General features: G+C 46.2%; 1 protein-coding gene across 1 annotated transcript in view; it reads right to left on the bottom strand.

Annotated features, from left to right (window-relative positions):
• Positions 1–1961: 1961 nt before the first annotated feature.
• Positions 1962–19597, bottom strand: part of Kif26b (kinesin family member 26B) — a 481849-nt gene continuing 464213 nt past the window's right edge. The window contains exons 13-15 of the mRNA XM_077802765.1: positions 5882–6084; positions 5225–5375; positions 1962–2110 (exon numbers count right to left, since the gene is read on the bottom strand). Of these exons, the coding sequence (XP_077658891.1) occupies positions 1962–2110; positions 5225–5375; positions 5882–6084 (503 nt within the window). The remainder of the gene's footprint in view (positions 2111–5224; positions 5376–5881; positions 6085–19597) is intronic.

Below are 19597 nucleotides of genomic sequence, written 5' to 3'. Positions count from 1 at the left end.
CCCTTTCACCATATTTTAGCCCATTCAACTAGCATATTCAGGCAGATCTTGTGTGGGTACATTTGCATAGAAGCAGACTCTTACAGAGTGTGCAAAGCTGGACTCGTGACCCATGGAGCCGGTCCATGGGGCTGACTTCCAAAGCAAGAGAGCTAATGGGTCTTCTGTGCCCTGTTCTGATGAGTTACAAGTCGGGTGCTCTGATGCTCCTAAGACTTCAGTTCCTGTTTAGAACCTAGCTGAGCCCCGCTGGCTGGTGAGACAGCTGTGTTGGGCTACCAACACAGAGGCACAACCAACAAATGCAAAGGCTAATTTTCCATGGCGGGGGAGCTTGGGCTGAGAAATTGGTTAGTGGGGACAACTAGCCTGGAAAGAGGCTCACGAAGCTCAGCTGCATTTGGGGGCAAAGATGAACAGTTCTCAGGACCTCAATGCCCTTGGCGGATCTGTGCCTCAAGTTTTTGTCCCTAACACAGGTATAATAATCCTGAAGGGAACTTTTGCAATTTGAGAATGAGGTTTTGGGATCCAAGATCTGGATATTCATATTCATTCAACTCTACTCTGCCTGTCCATAGTTACGGGATTTAGGGAGGAGGAACGTCTCTCTGCCTTTGGGTGCCAAGCTTTAGGAAACAAGCCTAGTCCCTAGGTGGTATGTAGGCTTCGGGACAGGGAAGAACTGAACTTCTTGCTCTCAGCAGGACTCTGGATAACAGAAAAGCTGTGTATTCCCTAGCCTCCTTCTCGTTCTACACCAATGTGATTGGAGTCTATAAGCACGTACCAGCAGAAGAAGCCTCTCAACTCAAAGTCACCACCCCTCTCCCCGGCCCCCACTGACACTTCATTAAATCCACAAAATTCACAAACAAACAAATATGGCTCTGCTGAATTGATTCAAGCTTTCGATCCAGAGTCTTTGGAATAGAAATGAGCATGAACTTGTTTTGAGGAACATAAAAACCCTGGATGGGTGGGGAAAGGATGAGGATGGGGGCTGGATATGGAACAAACGCCTACCTACATGGAGAAGTCTGGCCCAGGTCACAAAGGACAACTTCTCCCTTAGAGATGCAAGCCCTGTCTCCTCTCCTGATGGCTCAAGTTCACTCATGCTGCTCCATGATCAGCCGCCCTCTGGGTCTGCTGGCCGACCTGCTGCTAGTGGGAGGAGGCACTGAGCACCACCTGCCTTTCCAAAACCCCTTTTTTTTTTTTTTTTGGAAACACACATTTGCTTGTGTGGATGAAAGTCTCTCTGTTCTGTTGGTGGCCTTACCAGAATCGTCGTTTAAGACAGTTAACATTTATTCGTATGCAATACTGGTTAGGAAATAGCTCTACAAACACAACTTACTTACAAACAGCAAGTCAGAAATAGGATAAAACACCAAGAGAAAAACGAGCCATGAGTACATTTCAAAAACCCGTGGGATTTTTCTCTTCTGTGGGTTTTGTTGTTTGCGTCTTGACTAGCACCATCTGTACACGAGAAGAGTATGAACACAAATGTTTGGGTAATCATAAAGATTTGCAAGGCACTTAATCCGTCATCCTGGGTCATCTTGTCGTGGGTGTTTTGTTTTCGATTTCCACAGCAATCCTCCATCCACCCTCCCCCTCACGAAAGCACGACAAGAGAGAGGTCTCTTTGCCAGCAGTTCTTATGTACAAACAAGTTAAGTTCCTCAAAGTGCTTTTATTTCAGTCTCATGGGGCTCTGACGTCCCTTGGGCTTCCCATCATTCTCTCCTTCCACGTGTTCGGGGTTTGCACCTTCCCTACTTCAGAAAACAAAAGAAAACTCGCCTTCCGCTCAACGCTCCCTCCAGACTTGCCACCAACCTTCATCCTCATTCTATAGTCTTTGGGGTGCCGCCAGCACAGAGGGCCTGGGGGAGGGTGATGTCCTTCTGGGGAGTAAGGGGACTGGTGGACTAGGGATCTGCCGCTCCTTATCGGCGCCTGGAGGTGATGTCAAAGCAGGTGATCATCATGAGATGGGCCTTGCAGAAGTTGACGCGGCTCTCCAGGCGCTCCGTGACGCACTCCAGGGCCTCCAGGTACTCCAGGGAATCCAGCTCCAGCACCTGCTCCAAGTCGACTGCAAAAGAGGAAGGGCCTGGAGACTCCGGCAGGAAGAAGAGCCATCCCATCTGCTCAGCCCAGACCACAGGGCTGCCCGAATCTGCCGCTCTGTCCCCAGATCTGATCTCTTCACCTGTCTCTAGTGGCCTTGGTGTCCCTCCTACCTAATCCTTGGCCTCTTAGCCAGTGGACTGAAACACTGGTTACCAGTTTTTAGATTTTTAACATTTTGTGGAGATTGTTCTGAGAAATAAGGCAAAAATCTAGCTGCCCCCACCTCTGGCCATCTCCAACCACAGCATCTGTGAAAGATGATGCCATTGTTCTCCACTAACCATGAAGAATGCAGATCTTGAAGCTGGTGTGGGGAAAATCCTTCCCTTGTGATCTAACATGGCAAATCCCTCTGCCTCCTTAGATAGAGGCTGTTTCTCTCTCATATTCCTTCATGAGCACTTTGTAACCTCTCGGGCTGAGAAACCTGACCTGTCTCTGGTCTTCCTAGGCAGTCTCATGTACTCGATGATCATTCAGGAAATATGATAAATAGATCTAAATTGATAGGTGAGCTTCCTTAAGCTCAGAAGACAAGCTGACACTTAGGAGCAGGATGCTGACACTCAGGCCTACAGGGGGTGAAAAGTTTGAGTCCTTCAGTTTCTGAAGAGCAGGTGTCTGCGGTCAACCCCACCTGGACTCAGTTTTCGTACTATGTCCATGGTGGCTGGGCAGAGGGGTGGGCTGCCTGGTACTAGCTCCAGAGGTGCTGCAAGGAGTCCCCATGTGGGGAGGACAGCAGGGACGACCACCAAGGCTGGTGGAATGGCCGTGGAATCCAAAGCAGGAGACTTGCTTTTGATTCCCAGCTGCTCCACACTAGCTCTGTGACCTTAACTTCTGCAGGTGCCATGTCCTTAAAAGTAACATGAGCATAATAATTCCTACCCTGCCGATCCTATCTACCTCGAGTTGGTGAGAAGAATAAAATCAAAAAGGAGATAACGAATGTGAACATGGTCTGAAAACATTGGAAAACCATGTCATGCTACAGAACCATCAGGGACTGTAACGGAAGCAGACTGCTTTACACCGAGGGCATCCCCGAGAGCGAGACTGTGAGGACACTCACTCAGTTAATAAGGACCACAGCTGGAGGGAGACCCAGTCTAACAGGCTGAATGCCCGTCTAATACTGAAGAGACAACACCTCACTACACCATAACCCCCTCAGACCTCATCACTGGACCACCTCAAAAGCGGCATCAGATGTAAAAATCAAAAATAAAAATGGACCCAGCACATGTATTTCTGTGCCAATACCCTGCCGGCCACCAACAGGAAGAGTCGGCATGCAGCCTCCATAGTTTTTTATTTTTTCCCCCATTCTTATTTTCCACTCATCTTAGAAAAACAATCTGTGCTTCTCCTTTCATGTGGCCTTCTGTTCATTCTCTTTCTTAGCATCAAAAATACCTGATTCTTGACATCTACGAACGCAAGAAGGAGTGTCTTCAGATGTTTCCTGGGAGCATCTGAAACACAGGTGTACTGAGGTGTAAGCCTGCTCCCTTCCTGGGAGAAAATGTGCTTTGTAAGACGAGGATCATTTTCAAGCCTGCCTCGGGCATAAACAGCTCTTGAAAAATAAAATGTTAATGAAAATGTTAAAAATGAAGGGATTGTGGGGGCTGGGGTTGTGGCTCAGGGGTGGAGCGCTCGTCTAGCACGCACGAGGCCCTGGGTTCGATCCTCAGCACCACATAAAAATAAATAAAGGCATTGTGTCCAACTACTACTAAAAAAATATTTTTTAAAAAATGAAGGAACTGTCTGAAGGGATGCCCCAGGATCTCCAAGTGTCCAGAGATTCATGGAAAAAAAAAAAAAAAAAAAAAAAGAAAAGGCAGCTGCAGGTGGGAGAGAAATAAGCACTAGGCTCCATGTTTGTGCCCTGGTCAGACATTAGCTAATGTCCTGTCTTGTCTGCCCCATACTACCTTTGATAAAAATACCTTTGAAGGAAGAAAATTTCTAATGGAGGACTTCATTTCCCGTATGGTGCCTGCAGGCACAGGCTTTATTTGTGGGACTGTGGGCCTAGCCACAGATACTGCATCCCTGAAGCAAAGGATTCTCTCTGTATTGGATATGGTCACGAGAACCCACTGAGGTACTTGGGGGACATGGTACTACTCCATTTATATGGAAAAGAAACCTGTCACAAGCGGCAGGCGCTGGGAAGAGCCGGGCATCTGACAAACCCTGGCACTTCTTTTTCACCCAGAATCATTTTACCCAATATTTTAAAAAACCAGCTTCTCTGGCACACAGATCTAAGCCTCAGACCTCACTCGTGGGCTCTCCTCACGGCCATGGAACACTGGGAGAGGGGGCCATGCAGGGGAGGGGTGTGTTGAGAGGGGACAGAGGCAGCTGAGGGCTGCAGAAAAGAGCCAGATGGGAAACAGGGAGAGAATTTTAATGACAGTAGCATATTTTATCCCCCAGATTGTGGGATTGCTTCCCACATCAATGTAGTAGTTGGGACCAGATTTAAGTTTTATTTCGCACTAAATGGAATGGTTAGGAACAAATAAATAAGAGACAATTGAATCCGCCTCTCAAAGAGAACAAAATTGCTCTGAATCATTATTAGATGGTTACTGTCATCTGGGGCTTTCTATTAAATGGAAATAACACCCGGCTGCTCCTCTTGCTTTCTGGGTCCTCCGTGAGGCTTTACCACGGTCGTACATTCTACCCTATCAAGAGCTCTATAAATTCATGTCTATTTCAGGCTAGATAAGCAGTGTGATTTTGTGGCCTAGGAGATTTGTAATACAGCCTTCATGTCTGGGTGATCTGCCACATGCAGGGGGGGAAAAATCTCATTTTCAAGTGCTTTGGACTGAAACACATAAGAAATAATCTCGCAAGAGCAAGATTCGCCACTCCTTTGCTGTTCCCAGCCCTTCCCACCTGCCCCGGGGGAGTAGGATTGTTCACTCAGAGCAACCGTCTCCATCTGCCCCTAGATGAAGTGTGCCGAGGTCACCCTGGGTCAGGTGCCAGGCCTCTGTCACTGGGAAACCTGTTAGCCACAGTGATAGAAATGAACCAGGGGCCTTACATTCACGGAGCCACTTGTTGGGGTCCAGCATCAGGTACTGTTTGGTCATCTCCAGCTCCTTCATCAGCCACTCGTACTTGGCTCTGACCTCTGCGATCCTCTGCTGGCGATGCTCCAGAATTTTCAGTTTTGCGTTAAAGCACATGACCTCCTGCACAGCGATGGAGAAGAAGAGGGGCAGTGTAGAGAAAAGAAAAAGAGATCCTTCTGCTCCTGTCCAGTCCACATGACCTCTTCCAGAGAGGAACACTTCTAAAGACCATCCATGAGAAAGGAGCTGGTCCCTGGGAAGTCTGGGAGGGACTTCAGAGACCTCAGTGGGATTTCTGCCTTGATACACCAGACAGCCCAGCCATGGGGGAGACTGTCTGTCGCAGGCTGTTCTTAAATGGAGAAAGCAGATGGTGCTCCAACTGGGCAAATGCTGGTCTGCATGAGTATGAAACCTCAAGACGAGGAGCCAGAAAAGCCCCCCAGACCACTGTGGCCCCCAGCACGTGAGGCTTTAAGGCATTTCAGGAGAGGACACAGAGTTCCCTCCAAAGTGTCTGTCCCACTTGATGGGCCCACTGTCACCCACCTGCCCACAACAGAAGCAGGTCCCTTCTCAGGGCAGGACCCATGGGGAACCGCCCCCACTCCAGGAAATGGACTCACCTTGCTGGCGCCACCACGTCGCCGCTGCAGGCGCTCCACATCATCGATTTCATAGACCTTGATCTCAAAGGGTTCCCCGAGGCCCCTCTGGGTGCTCCGCAAGGGGCCATCCACCCAGCGGACCCCTGTGCTGGTGGTGGGTTTTCTCACAGGGGAGGAGGTATCGAGGGACAATGCTGGGATGAGCCTCCGTCTCTGAGAACCTAGGGAGAGGAATAAGCCACGTTTGATCCTTTTGCACTTCAAACTTTGATATCTTTCTTTGATGCAAGGAATGGGGTCATGGCAGGGAACCTGTGGTCACCTGCAGAACTGCACTGAAATTCTCTGACCTCCCACCCCTGACCCCAGCACTCACTCCTGGGGCTTCACCTGGAGAAGCCCAGAAAAATCCCTGCTCTACTCTTAGAACCCCCAACATGCAGCCTAGAACTGTGAACCGCCCTGGTGTGTGCTCGGCACGGGGACATGTGCCACAATGAAATGAAAGATACATCCATGTTGGGGAAAAAAGGTTCCAGTGTTTGATAGTGTGGTTATAGGATTTCCAGAAAATACTGTGTATTTGTTTATAACAACAGCACTACAGTAAGCACAGACTGCATGCCAGACACTAGTCACCATGCTTGATGCACTATGACAAACTACTAGCTGATCCCTAATATCTGTCCTATTTTGTGTGTGTGTGGTTCTGGGGATTGAACCCAGGGCATTGCATATGCTACACAACTCTCCACCACTGAGCTATCTTCCTTTTCTTTCTCAGCAAGAGACACCCTGATTTCAGCAGGGCACATAGCCAAATCCATTGGATAACATACCCTGGCATGGTTTTGACCAATAGGACATAAGTAGAAGTGGTATATATAGCTGCTAGAAAGAATCAGCAAAAAAGAAGAAAAGCAAGACAGGTATCCTAGTCTCCCAGCACCCTGGAGACTACCACATGACACTAGATCTCTATATTGTTGCAGGGGGTTTTCTGTTCTAGACAAACCTAGTCCTAATCAATATATACACAGTATCTCATTTACTTCTCACAGAAGAGGAGACTAAGGTATAAAGACCATTAGTAGCTTACCTAAGATCTCGGAGTTTCTTTGTTAAAAAAAAAAATCCATTGCTTACATTTTATTTCTCTCTCTCTCTCTCTCTCTCTCTCACACACACACACACACACACACACACACACACTAACAAAATCAGGTAACAAATGATTTCTCCAAAGGATGTATGGTTTGGATCATAAATGCACCCCAAAGGCCATGAGTGGTAGGTTTGGTCCTCAGCAGGTTATGCTCTTGGACATGGTAGAACTTTTAGGAGGTGGGACCTAGTGGGAGAAAGTTAGGTCATTGGGCATGTGCATTTAAAGGGGATGTTGGAACCTCGGTCCCCTTGCCCTCTCCCTCTCTTTGCTTCCTGGCCTACATGAGGTGATAGCTTTGATCCACCACTGGCTCCCACCAGGCTGTGGTGCCTTGCCACAGGCCCAAAGCAACAGGGTCAAACTCTGAAGCCATGAGCCAAAATACATCTTTCCTCCTTTTTTACATTATTTATTTCAGGTATTTTATCATAGCAATGTAAAGCTGACTGACAAGATGTGTTGGGACTAAATACCACAGGATTTGGTACATATGAGCCAAAATGAGCATTTGAGAGGAGATGCTCATTGACGATAAATATCCTTTTGATTGCCTGTCTTCAGATCACTCATGTCAATTTGCGGAGATGGAAAACACACCAGAAGTGACTTGGGGATGTTGTACAGAGATGATCAGCTCCTTTGTGACCTTAGGGGCAGGTCTCTAAAGAGAAATAACAAGCACTTGGACAGCAGGGCCCAGAGTCCCCTCTGACCCAAGCATCATCTTCCTTATGACCAGAGTCATAAGTGAGTGAGCTGTGGCCTCCTGGCCTTCTGAGCACAGGGCCTGATATTTTCACCCATGTATGAAAGGGAACTTGCCTCTTGCTTTGAGAAGTAGAGGGTTTGATCCATTTCCCTGGTTTCTCTGCCTGTGGGCGGTTTTGGTGTCTCTGGACCTGACTCCCTGAAAGGAAGCTGAACCTGTTAAAGGCTGGGCTGTGACCCTGAGTACTCCTTCAGAAGGGGACAGGCACATCAGTGGCTCTCTCCTGGGCAGGAGGGTGTTGGGAAAGCTGACATAATCCCAATAGGTTCATCCTGAGGCTGAAGGGGGCCTGATCCACTGAGGCTCTGAATTTCTGACTCCCCCGCCCTGCCCCAGGATGACTAAAGAAGGTGAAGTTTGCCTGAAGCCTTTGTAGCTGCTCCTAAGGATAGAATGGATACAGAGCCCCATACAAAGTCAAATCTGAGAAAAAATGAGCATGAGAGGGCCTGGAGTGCTAGCAATATGAAGGCTGTGAGGCCTGGCAGTCTTCCTGGAGGACCTGGAGATGCCCATATGTGTCAGTGAACTGGTGTAGCTGGAGGCCGGCATGTGAGGTTACAGCAACCAGGCACTTGACCTTGGACTTGCCAGTCTCCAGAAGGGCGGGAAGTGGATTTCTATTGTTAATAAATTACCCAGTCTAAGAAGCTTTGTGACAGCAGCAGGAAGGGACCCAGCCACGGTGGGAATGCCTCCATTTCTCCCCCCTGCCCTGCTCTTCTCTGGGATAGCAGAGATGGTTCTGAATAGATTTCTATTCTCACAAATTGTATGATAAAATTGATATTCCAAAGATTAATAATAAATAAATAAAAGAGGTCATGTTTAAAACAAGATGGAGAGGAAAAAACAAAAACAAAACCAAAGAGGGAGGCCTCTGGGGAAGGGCAAGACCTCATTCCAAGGCCTGGGCCACTGTGCCTCCCTTTCCTGTTCAGGATCGATACTCGTGCACCTTGAGCCAGTTTAGATGGGGACTCACTTGCCTAGAGCCAGTGCAGGTGAGGACTCGCTCTCCTTGACCATGTGTAGGCAGAGATTCTCCCTTTGAGCCTTTGTAGGCTGGATTCCATTTGGGCAGATTGCTTTGGACAGAAATCTGGTCTTTAAGCCCCTCCCTGAGGTGTGTGGAAAGGGTGGGTGGCAGCTGTTGGAGAAAACACCTTTGGAAAGGCATTGGAGATTCCAGAGTGTTCTGTGGCATCATCCCCATGTTCAGGGAAGTGAGAGGGGAGCCTAGTGTCCAGGGGTGGGCCTGCCTGCAGCAGTGGCTGGGTGCTTCACCATATGCCATGCAGCCTCTGCACCCAGAATCTCCTCTTGGTTCCTGATAGAGGTCCTAGGGAGAGAGCACATGGGCTTCAGGAACTGGAAGTGTTAAACCATCTCAGGGTTGCTACTGACATCATAGCCAAGTGCACCCATGTGGAATTGCTCTTTTCTTTGGGCTCTAGGGACACTGAAGTTTGTAAAGTGAAGTGAGCCCAAATAAAGAGTTAGAAACCCTCAGGTCAGTTGTAGGGAGAGTGGGATGGATGTTTGGGTCAGTGCGACTCCACAACTCAGAGGAGTTTATGGGTAGCATTCCAGAAAGCCAGAAGTGACAAACATCTTCACAGACTCTGAACAGATGCAGGTTTCAGTGATCGGTGAGAGCAAGATGGCAGCCCTAAGGGCCACCATGCATAGGGTGCTGGGAAGCCCATGGAAGTGAACCTGAAGATGGATCAACAGAATTTGCTCCAAGCAAACAATGGAGAGAAGAAAAGTTTGTTGCTGCTGCTGCACTTGTTATTTTTAATGAATAGAGCTTCAGGAACTAGGAGATGGTCTAGGGTTAATGTCATCAGGGATCCAAAATGAGAGGATACAGTATGCCACAGAAAGAAATTAAGACTTGATTTTCCAAATGTGGTGAAATACATGAATCTACAGACTTAACCAGCTTAGCAAACCTCGGTAGGAGAACCCCAAAGTCCATGCCCAGACACATGGATCACTTATAAACCAGGGATTAAGGAAAACACTTGAGGTCAACCAGAAGAAAACAATACCATTTTGGCAAACATGGAACCATTTAAAGGACTGTGGAATTCTTATCAGAAATTAGGTAAGACAGAAGGCAGCGAAGCAACATTTTTTAACAAAGGAAAAACATAGGGAAACCAAAGTCTCATATATCAAAAATGTTCTTCAGAAAGGATGGAAAAATAATTACATCTTCATATAAAACAAAGCTAAGAGCCAGCTGACTTGTTAACAAAAATAATTGGTGGTTCTTCAGACAGACAGAAAATGATGCTGGAAGGAACTTGGGCATCAGGGATACAGAGAAAAATAAAAAACAAATAACAAATATGTGGGTAAATAGAAGATGTTATTTTTCTCCTTTTGAGCTCTTTAAGATATGTTTTGACCATTGAAAGGAAAAACTGAGAACATATCTGGAACTGAACAAAAATTATAATACATCATATCAAAGTTTGTGCATGCAATGAAAACATTGCTTAGAGATTCATAGCATCAAATGCTTATGTTAACAAGTAGAAAGTTCTCAAATCCATAATCTAAACTTCTACTTTCAGAAACAGAAAATGATGATTAAAATAAACCCAAAACCAGCACAAGGAGAAAAAAAATAAACATGAAGACTAATATCAGTGACACTCTACAAACCTGTTCAATGTGAATGAAATGGACGATTTCTGGAGGAGCAGGAGTTACCATAAGAACATGGACATTTAGATGGCTGGGTGGCCATCAGGGAAATTAAGTTCCTCACAGGAAGAGCTCCAAAAAGATCTTCAGGTGTAGATGAGATCACTGGAGAATTCTACCACATTGGAAGAAGCATTAATACCAACTGTATGCAAAGATTTCCAGGAAGTAGAAGAACAGGGAACAATTCACAATGTATTTCATGAAGCAGGTTTTATGGGTCCATGAAACCAGAAAAGATGGTGCCAGAATAAAACCACGAAAGAAACCCAAAACCGACAGACCCAAGTCCATTGTGAATATAGAGACAAATATTTCTACATCAGGCACTTTATGGACAAGCCGAGAAAGACAATATGATGGTATGGATTGATGTAGAATAATTATACAACCAAAGTCAACACCTATCGCTACAAACTCTCAGATAGGTAGGACCAGGGAGTGTTATGGGTTGAATCATATCCCTCAGAGACATGTGTAGGTTCAAAACTCCATACCTAAGGATCAGGTCTTTTTTGCAGAAGTGGCATTATTATGATGAAATTACCTATGATGGGGTCATAAGGGGCTAGGGTGAGCTCCTGGTTCAGCCTGGCTTGTGTCCTTATAAGGACAGCAGGGCAAGTTTTGATTCAGTGTGACTTATGCCGTTCTACGACTATCTTCTCACCTGTTTAGTTGATATTTGTGGTGAAGCATCTTCACTCTTGTACCTCTGAGTGTGGATATGTCCTCAAGTTACGTCTTTGTGGTTCCCATTGGGGGGTTCCATTTAACACGAGAAAGGGACACCACCCTAGTGCGAATCTGCAGCAGAGGAACTTCAATAGTGTAGCGAATGCTGCTGCTGTGCCTCTCCATCCCCACCTCCTCAGCTGCTGATGTCACAATCTTACATGCAGACACACTGTGTGCTCAATACCATAGAATACAGTTGGGGTTTTCTGCTACATTATTCTCTTACAACTTGTAGAAAACAAAAATGGCACTAGCTTTTACAATTGTCACGAATATGCTTTACCAGAGATCTTTCTGCCTTCATGGAGATCTGAGTTCCTAATCCAGTGTCTCTCAGGTCAAGCTGAGGGACTCCCCTCCCACAGGGCACATCCAGTGGGGGCCAACTCCCTGGGCTCTTGTTTATCGGGTGCTGTGGTTGGAATGTATGTGTCTCTCACAAATTCCTGTTGATGCTTTAGCCTCAACATAACAGCACTGGAAGGTGGGACTTCAGGGGGCAATTAGGGCATGAGGCTCCAACCCTAGGGATAGGATATACCTTAAGAGTGTTTCTCCACCATGCACAAGGACCTGGTTTACTTCCCCTACACACAAACACACACACACACACACACACACACACACACACACGTTCGTTTGTCAAACTGGGTGCAGTGGTGTACGGCAGTGTTTTTTTTTTTTTTTTTTTTAAGTTGTAGTCAGACACAATACCTTTATTTTATTTTTATTTATTTTTTATGTGGTGCTGAGGTTCGAACCCAGTGCCTCACACCTGCTAGGCGAGCGCTCTACTGCTGAGCCACCATCCCAGCCCCAACGGCAGTGTTTTAATGAGCTTTTCCATTACTACAGCCAAGACACCTGAAAAGAACAATGTAGAGGAGAAAAAGTTTACCTGGGGGTTCAGGGGTTCAGAGGTCTCAGACCACAGATGGCTGACTCAATTGCTCTGGCCCAAGGTGAGGCAGCCCATGATGGGGGAGCCCAGCAGAGGAAAGCTGCTCACCAAAGGGCAGCAAAGAGGCAGAGGCAGAGACAGAGAAAGAAGGTGGGGCAAGGTCACAGGGATGGAGCACCCTCCAGGTCATGACCCCAGTGACCCCAGCCACGCCCCACCTGCCTACAGTCGTCAGTCAGTCAGTCCACTCAAGGAAGGATGGACTGATAAGGTTACAGCTCTCCCAGTCCCACTGCTCCACTTCTGAATATTCCTGCCCTAGCATAGGAGCCTGGGTGGGGGACACCTCCCACATGAACCAGAAAAGGCTGTATCCTCTCTTCGTGGGACACCGAGGCAGGATGATCACACATTGAAGCCCAACTTGACAGCAAGTGTCTGTCGGGTGATGAGGAAACCCAGTCCAGAGTTAATTTTCTCCACAAAACATCTTTTGCACCCTATGCTCCCTAAATTTCACATCAGGTGTAGCTTTGAAAAGCCTGGATCTTTACTCTGTGTACACACACACACTTACACACCATTCCCACATTCACTTTTCAACAAAATGCAGGCACTGATTTATGAGAAACATCAACCCCTTGGGCAAAGTAAATGTCTGTCTCTGTAGTGTCCAAGATTTTTACAATGGGAATGAACAAGATGATGCTTAAAAAAAAAAAAAGTCTGATCAACGGAGAGGGTAATGCTCTTCCTCCTTACCTATCCTGAGAATGTAGAAATACCCATTCCAAAACTGAAGCTGTCTGTGTGTGTGTGTGTGTGTGTGTGTGTGTGTGTGTGAGAGAGAGAGAGAGAGAGAGAGAGAGAGAGAGAGAGAGAGACAGAGATGGAGCAGGGGTCACAGTGTTTGGGCAGCACAGGGTAGCTCAGGCATTTCTAGGATGACCCTGCTAAGGATCTGTTTGTATGAAGAACCAAGGAGAGTTATAGGATGGGACAGTGTATTAATTATCCACTGCAGCTTAACAAATGATTGGGGAATCCTAGTCACGGAAACTCTTAGCTCACACACTCCTCTGGATCAGGAGTCTAGGAGTAGCTTAGCAGAGTGATTCTAGCCTAGATTTTCTAAGCTATCAAATGAGACTACAAATCATCTGAAGGCTTGATGGGGGCTGGGACACCCACTTCTAGGTTCACTCATGTGACCTTTGGAAGAAACTTCAGTTCATTGCTGTGTGGGCATATATGACACGGCAAATGGCTTTTTAGAGTTAGTGATCCAAGAGAGTGAGTGAGGGCAGCTAAGACAGAAGCCACAGTGTCTTCTGTAACCTAATCTGCCTTATCCTATCAGTCACAGAGACCAACCTTGTTATGGTGTGGAAGGGGCCTACACAAGGGTGTGAATACCAGGAGGAAGTGACTGGTGGGGGCCATTTTGGAGTCCGGCTACCACTGATGACATGTGGTCAGATGGAGAACTATCTGAACAAGGACCACCCTGTGTGTCCCACCAACACTCACACAAGAGCATCACATGAGATGGGAGTGGAGATCACTCTGATGGACAGAGAGAAAAGTAAACAAGCCTGAATGGAGAGTGGCATTTCACTGGGTGATATCGATTAACAGAAATATCTTGAAAGCCAACTAATTCCCATTGCCTTCCTTGTGTTCCATCTGGCAATCTTTGGAACTTCCATCACTAGCTCACTCCTTCCCATTGGGAAGTTTACCTAATACTGAGTTTATTGTGCTTTGGGACCTATGAATAGCTTCTTCTGAATGCTAATGAACAGGAAACTTAGTTGTTCACGAAGTTTTGAATTTGGTTGCCCTTCCATCAATTCCATAAATGAACTGACATCCAATGATTATACCTACAATTGAGGATCCCTTCAAAGGTACACTATCATGGTTTAGATATGAGGTGTCCTTCAAAAACCCATATGTGAGACAAGAACATTCAGAGTTGAAATGATTAGGCTACAAGAGATTTAACCAAATCAGTGCATTAACCCAGTGATATAAATTAACTGGGTGGTTAACTGTAGGCAGATTGGATGTGGCTGATTGGATGTGGGATTGATATTTTGTTTCTGGTGAGTGGAGCCCTCTCTGCTTCCTGGCTGTCATATCCTGAGCTGCTTTCCACCACCATGCCCTCACTTTGGGCCCAGAAGTATGGAGTTGGCAGACCGTGGACTGAACCTCAGAAACCATGAGTCAAAATAAACTTTTCCTCTCTATGTTGTTCTTGTCAGGTCTTTTGGTCATAGTGATGAAAAAGCCACTAAAACACCCACAATGAGCCTGATGTTGGTGATGACAGAGAAAATCAAGGACAGGGGCAGAGGGGATGTAGTCAGGGTAGAGAAATGGAGTTTAATGATGTGGAGGATGTTTCATAGGTAGAGATGGTGTCCTTCCTTTCCTCTGAAGGACCCAGGGAGCAATGACATTGGCATGGTATGACATCATGGGAAGAAGACTGGCCCCATGTAAAGTGCTTGGACTTTCTGCAAGGTCTACTATATCGACCTTGTAAGCAGATGTTTCCAAGTTTTGCTGGGCACAGTCTACCACTGTCCATTCTTACCAGATTGCTGGTGGGGTCTGGGCAGGAACCATGGCCAGTGGGGCACCCCAGCCAGACAGGAGTCTTGCAGTATCCACTACACACTGCCTGCTGGATCTGTGATGGCACACTGGAAATCAGCCTCCTTCTAATGTCTCTCTTCTCAACCACTTTATGCCCTAACAGCACAGCACTTGAGAAATCCAGAATGTAAAGAAATACTCAGGCTGATAACTGCCAACATAACTTTGCTGCATGAAATGTCCCAGGTTTGGCCTGAGTAAGTCACCGCTGTTATTTTTCACAAAACTTTCAACCAGACCATTCCCACTAAATGGAGGCTGAACCCTCACAGTCCTCCCCTTCTGGGTTTGGCCACCAGCGATATTCATGACCCATCCAACTGAAAATGTTACTGCCTAGAAAACATGGGCATTTGGAGCACGGAGGCCTCACAACACCCTCCAGGTATGTACTTCTGTCTATTTCCAAACACCTGTCTCTAGGATAGGAATCTTCCAGCATGAGCTTTCCCCTTCATCACCCACCGCATTCTGAGTCAAGGTGCAGGCACTAGGAGAGCAGTGAATTGGAAAGCATGAAACACTTATGTAGAAAGGAAACCACAGACATGGAGGAGAGTGAGAGAGTGAGAGAAAGGGAAAGAGGGAACATGACTCTATATATGTTCTTAATGATCTGCAAGAAGCCAGCTCCCTGGAATACTAGATGATGAGTCAAATGAGAAAGACAGATGAGAAGGAGGCAGGTACCCCAGGGCCTACCAGGACCCCTCTAAGAAGAGCCTGAGTTTCCTCGCACACTCTCTTTGACTCTCAGCCCTGTACCTGGGACCACATCATGCCCTCTGCCCCCATCTAGGGTCTTATTCTTAAAGAGCTTCCTTGGTGCCTTAGGGAGTCAATTAATCCCCCCCTACCCCATAACATATTTAAAAAGGTTCTCTCCTCTCTCTCTAGGTTCAGCCTCTTAGAAACAGTTCTGAAATCTTAAATCTGCCAGGAAGTGGCTCTCCTTCCTCCAGTTTTCATTAAGCCCACGGCCACTGTGTTTCTGGAATCCATTAAAACAAAACCAGGACATGCACGTGAGAACCAAATGAGAAGCAGAGCAAACCGCGGTGCTCTCAGGCGCTGGCGAGAGGCGATTAGTCACAGATACTTGTGTAGCGCTCTGTGAACTGAACCTGGTATCCCTGGAGCTCAATTCACTACAGGTGGCAAATCACAACCCACAAGATGGGCCCATCAGTCAGTAATGTTTATCCGACACCAAGAGAAGGGAAGACACGTGATTGGTGCTTTTTTGACAAAGGAAATAGGAGACTAGACTCAACATTTCAGGCACTTATCACTAACAGAACAAGATAAGAAAAATACATAGAAAAGAAATATGAGCTGAATTTTAGGGTTATGCTGCCAACCAACCAACTGATGCATCAATCAGCGGTATTCAATGGTAACCTGCACCTGCTCAGTGCTGAGTTTCAGGCAGCCTGAGGCAGGGGCAAACAGGACGTGTAGAAGCTCATGTCCCATCAGGTCAAGGCCTCTGTGTGTCTCAGAATGAGCAGGCTTTCCTGGGGTTGCTTCTCTGTGGGCAGACCCTCCCTCACCCTGGAGCTTTCTGGATGCTGGATCGAAGCAGGCCTAGGCTCCCTGCAGTAGGTATGAGATTCATTCAGGCCAAGATGCTCCTGTAATTCTTGGCCTTCCCTCTCCAGTTCAGGGAAAGAAGCCAAGAGGGCAGGGTGGAATGAAGGACCATGGGAAGAAGATAGAGAGGCTCTGGGGAGAGTTCACATGATGACTGAGGTGAGACTCAGAGGGAGGCGGTAGTGTTAGGATAGGGGGCTTGATGGTTGCTACCTTAGCATCTGTCATACGACACCCACTGATAGACTGATAGACCCTCAGAAAATTACATGCCTTCTGTCTGGGACAGACATGGGATCCCCTCTTGGGCTGGCTGACATAGCTCTAATTCATAGCCCTAGGCTATATACAATTTCACGTCACTGACCACAGAGGGGCAGGCTAGGAACTGTGGAAGGATGAATGAAAAATCCATCCATCAAATAACTTAAAAGTTTCTCTCATGGCTTCCTTGGTCAAGAACCTGTAATGACTCCCCACTGCCAACTACAATAATATATATTCTTATTTTACTTTTAGAGACTGATATAGAGTGTAAGATAGTGGGCACTTTTATTCAGTTCCTGGATGGTCAATGAGTAACTTAATCTGGGATTGCATTTTGTAGACTCTCAATAAGAATAGGCCCCTCTTGATCCTGGTCTTGCAGTTCGGAGCTTGGGTTCCCATTACTCCCTCAGTCTCCAGTGCCTTCCACCCCTTCTGCCTGTGAAAATATCAGGATCCTTCAAGACCAGGCCCCGGCCTGGTATTTCCCTGCAGCCTTCTACCATTGCTCTGACTCACAGGGTCCTGCCTTTACCTAGAATACCTGATACGCTCATGTCTGTACTCTCCAATCACACAGGGCAGCACTCAGTCCCCGCCCCGCCGCCATTCTCTATTTCATGCTTTTCTTCTTTTCTCTCTAATTAAATTACAGACTTCTTACAGTCACCTTGTAATTTATGTTGCTGACACTCCTCCCTCACTGGAACCTTCTTTATCACTAAGCTCTAGGAGTGCATGCCTGATGAATGCCTAACAAGTGCTGTGGTGTAATTTTGGATATAACCCCAAAGCCTATATGTTATGGGCTTGGTCCCCAGCCCGTGGCATGACTGGGAGGTGGGAACCTTCAGGAGGAGGGGCCTAGTAGGAGGTCTTGGGTCACCGAGACATGCCCTTGAAGGGGATAATGAGAATCCAGTCTCTCTCTCTCTCTCTTTTTTTTTTTTTTTTTTTTTTTGCTTCTTGGCCACCATGAGGTAAGTGACTTTGCTTCACCACACACTCCTCACTATGCTGTGTTGCCCAAAGCAACAGGCCTGTTTGATTAGGGACCAGAATCTCTGAAACCACAATAAAAAGTATACCTTTGCTCTTTTTAAGTTGATTGCCTTGGGTATTTTGTTACAGTAATGGGAAACTATTAGATATAACAACCAAAAATAAAACTCACTGACAATGGGTTGCCTTATGAAAAGGATGTCATATTGCCATCAATATTCTTTGTATTAATTGACATAGTCTCTTATGATGTGGGCAGCAGGCAGACCATGGCTATTATCTACCAAATCCCTTACTTAACTTGTACATGAGAAAACCGAAGCCCAGAGTGGCTAATTATTTCTGAGAGATCACACAACTCAAGATCCCATGTCTTCTACTTTCTGGATTAATCTTCTCACTGCACTATTCCACTCAAAGACCACAAGAATAAGCCTGATTATGTTCACTCTTCACTAATAACATGGGTCTCTAGGAATGAGGCTGGAATAATGAACTGTGGTGATATTTGATGGTTTCTATTGTTATATGCATCACAAGGAAATCAAGAGTGCTCGCCGTTATTTACCCAATGATAAAATTCTAGTTCCTTTTTGTTAAGCAAATAACCAAAGCATTACAATTTTCCAAACTCAAAAGCCATCTCAAATAAGACAACTGCCTGTCTCATCTCTAGTAATTCTAAACATTAGCCATCTACTTAGGATTTTCCTTTGAGGGGTTTTATGGTTTCTCCTAAAGAAGTGGTTTTTGATGGATGCTTATCACACCTCACAGCCAGCATTTCTCTTAATAATAATCATAAACAAGTGAGACAAGGTCACCTAACCTGAAACAAGCTCCACTTCACCACCAAATCCATCATGGAGCCCCGGATCTGTGGCAGCAGATCACAAAGGTCTGATGCTCTGGGCACTCCACATGAAATCCTATCTATAGCACCTACCATCACATTTTAATTTCATATTATTTCCTCCAAAGGCCTTACCTAAAGAGAGACCCTCAAAGGACAGCGCCTGTGAAAGGACTCAGCCCTGAGCAAGGTCATGTGCAGAACCTGTGGCCACTCTCCAAGGAGCTATTGTACACATTTGTTTCTTTCACATCTTTTTCCTCCTCTTTGTTCCACTATAACAGGCAAACCAATAAATTAGTCTTGAAAGAGAATAAAAAGCAGTGAAAGAACAATTAATTCAAGGCACTTAATTAGAGAGAACTAATGAAAGCACTCTCTAACACTAAAACACAGATGACCACATAGCAAATGTCACACAATCGTCTGAATTTGAAGATCAACACTGGGTAGGTTGAAATAACAGGATTTGTCAGTCAAGTACTGGGGAGGCCAGCAGATATTTCTTCCCCACAAAGATAATGGCGTAGGGCTGGGGTTGTGGCTCAGCGGTAGAGCGCTCGCCTAGCACATTCGAGGCCCTGGGTTCGATCTCAGCACCACATAAAAATAAATAAGTAAAATAAAGGTATTGCGTCCAACTACAATTGAAAAATAAATATTTAAAAAAAGATAGTGGCGTAGATAAACTTTGTTATGTTTAGTGACTAATACCAACACATTGTAATGCCCTTGGCCCTGATGATAGGACACAGCAGCTGTTTTGTTTTACTGAGTAGCTTGTCACTTCCAACTTGTCTTATAGGGGGTTCTGCTCCAAAGTCTGCTGCTGAGACTGAGGTGGGTGAAGCAGAGCACAGACCAAGTGCATCAGATGCTGAAACACACACCACTGGGAACTAAAGACATCAAGGTGCTGACAGCCATGAAGTTTTCCAAACATGCTTAGAATGTAACATCCTCACAGCCATGTTCTGTGAGTTATGATGGGGTGAGGTGGGCTAGTGGGGCATCTGGGGATGTAAAACTGCATGAATGCATGATTCCTTAAGGCC

This window comes from Urocitellus parryii, chromosome 9 (genome assembly GCF_045843805.1).
Source record: "Urocitellus parryii isolate mUroPar1 chromosome 9, mUroPar1.hap1, whole genome shotgun sequence".
In the NCBI taxonomy this organism is placed as follows: domain Eukaryota; kingdom Metazoa; phylum Chordata; class Mammalia; order Rodentia; family Sciuridae; genus Urocitellus; species Urocitellus parryii.
The sequence above is the reverse complement of the archived record's forward strand: the minus strand, read 5'-3'. Positions and strand labels throughout refer to the sequence as shown.